The sequence below is a fragment of the Octopus bimaculoides genome, chromosome 20, assembly GCF_001194135.2.
Source record: "Octopus bimaculoides isolate UCB-OBI-ISO-001 chromosome 20, ASM119413v2, whole genome shotgun sequence".
Taxonomy (NCBI): domain Eukaryota; kingdom Metazoa; phylum Mollusca; class Cephalopoda; order Octopoda; family Octopodidae; genus Octopus; species Octopus bimaculoides.
Genome location: NC_069000.1, coordinates 44,480,377 through 44,485,616, shown reverse-complemented (window position 1 = coordinate 44,485,616; position 5,240 = coordinate 44,480,377). Strand labels below are relative to the sequence as shown.

Genomic DNA, 5,240 nt, shown 5'->3' with positions numbered 1-5,240 from the left:
GGGAGATATTTTCAAGGAACAACTTGACCTCCTGCTTTCCGAGGTCCCAGATGTACCTATACCACGGCCAGGAATTCAAAAAGGAGACATCGATCATAAAAGAATAGCCATTGAAAAAGTGGTAACACTGGCGGTGCACCAGCATGGCCACAACCTTTGCGCTTAGACGTATAAACGAATAAAAAAATATATGTGTTGGCATACTATATATGTACATGTGTGTGTGTGTGTGTGTGTGTGTGTGTGTGTGTGAGGAGATGTTTAACACTTATTCATATACAGGATGTCTGTACATGCGTTTATAGTTTCACGTACGAAACCATTTGAATGCACAGACCCCACTTACAAGGACATTTATGAAACCTGTTATATGTTCATTGGTATTTTTTTTAAAGACAAAATATTTTCTAAACCATACGATTCCCATCACCAATTCCATGGTTTCAGAGTTTATATCCTGCCACAGACACACTACATCATTTGTAAAACATACATTAGTCCATATTTATTTAGCAAAGATTCCGTTCCTACTTCTGTATGTACGGTGAAGGTTATGCTTCGCTGATGAAGTCAGAATAACACTGAAATATGTGATGGGTTGATTACCGTGCTTGTCTTGGGAAATTAAAAATAATATTGGGTAATGAATAATATTTTTATCATGAACAAAGTGCTTAGCGGTATTATTTCTGACTTTTTACGTTCCGAGTTCAAATTCCGCCGAGGTTGACATGTCGAATTGATTAAATAAAGTACTAGTCATGTACTGGGGTTCATATAATCAAATAACCCCCTTCTCTCCAAACTTGGTGGCCTTGTGCCAAAATTTAAAACCATTATTATTATTATTATTATTATTATTATTATTATTATTATTATTATTATTATTATTATTATTATTATATAACCTTTCAATATTTGGTAGATTGAGGCAACTTTGTACTGAATCATCACCTGCTACATCTCCCTGTTGCTGGTGTGTGTTGAGCATTGTGTCTTTTTTCTGCTGTTGGGAGTGTACAAACTCTTCCTGGTACTGTATTGTGTTGTTGTTGTTGTTGTTGTTGTTGTTGTTGTTGTTGTTGTTGTTGTTGTTATTATTAAGGCGGCGAGCAGGGAAGCGTTAGCACTCCGGGCGAAATGCTTAGCGGTATTTCGCCCGTCGCTACATTCTGAGTTCCAATTCCGCCGAGGTCGACTTTGCCTTTCATCCTTTCGGGGTCAATAAATTAAGTACCAGTTGCATACTGGGGTCGATGCAATCGACTTAACCCCTTCCACCAACATTTCAGGCCTAGTGCCTTTAATAGGAAGGATTATTATTGTTGTTGTTGTTGTCGTCATCTGCATGGTCTCCCTTAAATTTATGATCATCTACTTCATTAATTTTTTCTTATTTTTTTTTTTTAGACGTTTTTTTAAACTTTGGAAAATAATCCCAAGAATTTAATCGTCAGAAGGTTTTTGTTCCAAAATGCTTTTCCGGTCCTTCATTGCGATTCTTCCACTTCTGGATTTAGCGTCTGCAATACGTGAGTTTCGCCTTGAATCATTCTAACAAAATGTCTAAGTACGGAGAATAATTGTTCCTGTTTCTGTTTGTGCTTATCACTGTGTGTTTGTGTATGTATGGGTACATATACACACTGGGTGCATCGCTGAATGGTTAAAAATTCGATTTTCAATCACGAATTTATGCGTTCGATTCCTTTGCTCGTCACCACAGTAAAATGTTTTCTGCCATGGTCAATTCCAATCCTTGTGGGCAAAAATTTGACTAAAGATTTAGCTCTGTCATGTCCCCTAGGACTCATAAGGCTGGACCTTAATCCAGTCTCCGCGGTTTATAAGGGAGAAGATTACAACACCTTCTCCCCTTGAACGGGACGCCAGTCCGTCGCAAAGTTAACTTCCCTGGTACTGCTGGGATTCACATACAACGGAATGAGCAGGAGCAACGGGAAATGTAGTGTTATGCTCAAGAGCAACATATCGCCTGGTTCGGGAATCGAAACCATAATCTTATGATTTTGAGCGCAAAACTCAAACCACTGAGCCACGCGCCTTCCCAAAATAAGGCAAGGGAAAATATTTGGAATTGTTTAACAGTTGAACTGTTGTGATTCGAAAGCCATGTCTCGCCACACAATACCGCGTTAAGTAAAACGTAAGTGTCAACGGAATATTAAGCCTTTGAATAAATAAACAGATTGTTCCGTTGATAACGACGGGAATTCTGGTGATGAGCAAACCCATTAACATGTATGTGCGCACACAGACACACAGACACACACACATGCATACATACATTAATACATACACACACTTACATACATACATACATACATACATACATACGTATTCACAAATGTGTAAGAGAGAAAGGAAGGAAGATGGGGAGGAGGGAAGGAAAGAAGGAAGGAAGTAAGAAAGGTACGAACGAACGAACGAACGAAAGAAAGAAAGAAGGAACGAACGAACGAACGAACGAGAGTAGAAAGAAAGAAAGAAAGAAAGAAAGAAAGAAAGAAAGAAAGAAAGCATAGTTATTTTAATTACTTATTTATTACATTTTCTACACCCTTTTTTGCCCCTATTTTCTTCCATTTGTTTTTCGTTTCTAATTTTTGTCTCCAATTTAACCAGATATGTTTAACGTTGCTTGTCGTAAAAATGGCGGGCGTTGTATGGGAGTTTCTTCCTCGTACAGTAACATCACTACATGTGGCGAAGCCATCGACGGAAAACTGGATCACAACAGCATGTGGATGAGTCGGTTTGAAGGAGTAGGTTCATGGATCAAAATCGGCTTCTCTTCCTTTTATTTACTCAAACGAACCAGGATCATGCAGCATTCCAGTGCACACGAACAATCAAAGGATATTTTGATGGCCTTTAGCGATGGTTCCACTCAAACGGTGAGTACTTCCGGTTTTTGTTTTTGTATTTTCCTTGCTTCCGGTTACAGACTGAATTGCATTCATTTAATATAACTAATATACCGTAATTTCATTGGGTTACTGCATTCAATCAATGTTCCTGCTTGTTTATTTGATTGAGATAAACTATTCATTGATTGGTTATTGTTCGGAATCATTATTACATAACCAAATGAAGGCGGCGAGGTGGAAGAATCGTTACCACACCGGACGAAATGCTTATCGGCATTTCGTCCGTTTTTACGTCCTGAGTTCAAATTCCGCCGAGATTGATTTTACCTTTCATCCATTCGGAGTCGATAAAATAAGTACCAGTTGTGTACTGAGGTCGATGTAATCGACTATCCCTCCTCCGAAATTTCAGGCCTTGTGCCTATAGTAGAAAGGATGCCTACATACATGCATGCATACATACATGCATAATGCATACATACATACATACATACATACATACATACATACATACATACTTATATCACACATCTGTTCTCGTCATATTTTCATCACGTTTTTTTCAAAAAGTCTTTTTTGTGTGCAAGCGTGAATATTTTTTTTACAATTTTTACTTTTTCTCGTTCATTCTTCTTTCTTTCTTGTTTTAGTTTACTCTCAGCGAAAACAATGGAACTTCTTGGAAAGATGAACTTGCAATTTGGGACACCTTTGACCTAAAACCAGTCTTGACAAGTTCTGTAAACATCACTGTTCTCTCCGTATATTCCAGCTACAACAATGGCTTCCGAGAAGTCGAATTTTATGTTGACAGTAAGTAAAGGGCGATAATCTATCTAGAATTAGAAGAGACGTGTTTGGCATTGTATTGTTTCTGTTTTATGAGAGTGTTTTTCTGAGACACTTTGCTTCCGAAATTGTATTTTGTGTGCGATTTGAGTATAACTGTAAGCATGAGTGTAATGGCGACGTGTAAAGGTCGCGAGTTCGATACCTGGGGAGGCGTTGTGTCCTCGAGCAAGACACTTCATCTTACGCTGCTCCAGTTCTCTCAGGTGGCAAAAATGAGTTGTACCTGTAATTCAAAAGGGGCCGGCCTTGTTACATTTTGTATCGCCCTAAATCTCCTCGAGAACAACGTTAAGGGTACGCGAGTCTGTAGAGCGCTCAGTCGCTTACACGTTAATTTCACGAGCAGACGGAGTGCTAGATGTATATATAAAGATGAATGTATTGTTGTGTGTGTGTGTGTGTGTGTGGAGGGTTATGAATGTTTGTATGCCGACAACGGGATTGAATAGTCATCTGGGAGGTCTTGGATGGAAAGTTAGAAATATCATTAGAAATGACGACAAGCATCTGTGAAGATGAAGCAATCGCCGTATATGTATGTATATTGTTTATTATAACAACATCACTCAGAGTTTCGCCGCTCCATCGCTCATCGGTTAAGATGTAGAAAATGTTGCTGTAATGCGATATATATATATATATATATATATATATAGGAGTGGCTGTGTGGTAAGTAGCTTGTTTACCAACCACATGGTTCCGGGTTCAGTCCCACTGCGTGGCACCTTGGGCAAGTGTCTTCTACTATAGCCTCGGGCCGACCAAAGCCTTGTGAGTGGATTTGGTAGACGGAAACTGAAAGAAGCCTGTCGTATATATGTGTATATATGTATGTGTGTGTATATGTTTGCGTGTCTGTGTTTGTCCCCCCAACATCGCTTGACAACCGATTCTGGTGTGTTTACGTCCCCGTAACTTAGCGGTTCGGCAAAAGAGACGATAGAATAAGTACTAGGCTTACAAAGAATAAGTCCTGGGGTCGATTTGCTCGACTAAAGGTGGTGCTCCAGCATGGCCACAGTCAAAAGATTGAAACAAGTAAAAGAGTAAAAGAGTAATATATATATATATATATAGAGAGAGAGAGAGGCCCACTGCGTGGCACTTTGGGCAAGTGTCTTCCGTAGCCTCGGGCCGACCAAAGCCTTGTAGATGGATTTGGTAGGCGGAAACTGTTTATGGATATTTAGAATACTTCTTAGAACTACTCTTTTATGTATTCTTATTGTCGTGTTTCTTTTCACCTTTCGATCTATGATATGATTCATCGGATATATTTCAAACCTCTTGTGATACAGTAAGTACCCTTAAAAACAAGTTTTTTATCACTAAGTCTCCCTATCATCAACTCACATCAGCTGTGTCATCCAGATACCCGAATAATACAACCTGTTAGTTCCTTCGTGTATTCATAGCTTTATATACACGCATGCGTGCTTGTCTGAGTGTGTGTGAATGCAAGTTTATATATATATATATATATATATATATATATAT

The 5,240-nt window shown here is 38.8% G+C and overlaps 1 protein-coding gene across 3 annotated transcripts in view; it reads left to right on the top strand.

Moving 5' to 3' along the window:
• Positions 1 to 5,240, top strand: part of LOC106870178 (netrin receptor UNC5B-a) — a 48,827-nt gene that overhangs the window by 26,459 nt on the left and 17,128 nt on the right. For all 3 annotated transcript variants that reach the window (XM_014916189.2, XM_052975106.1, XM_014916181.2), the window contains exons 2-4: positions 1,411 to 1,532; positions 2,647 to 2,918; positions 3,542 to 3,704. In XM_014916189.2, the coding sequence (XP_014771675.1) occupies positions 1,475 to 1,532; positions 2,647 to 2,918; positions 3,542 to 3,704 (493 nt within the window). In that variant the 5' untranslated portion in view covers positions 1,411 to 1,474. The remainder of the gene's footprint in view (positions 1 to 1,410; positions 1,533 to 2,646; positions 2,919 to 3,541; positions 3,705 to 5,240) is intronic.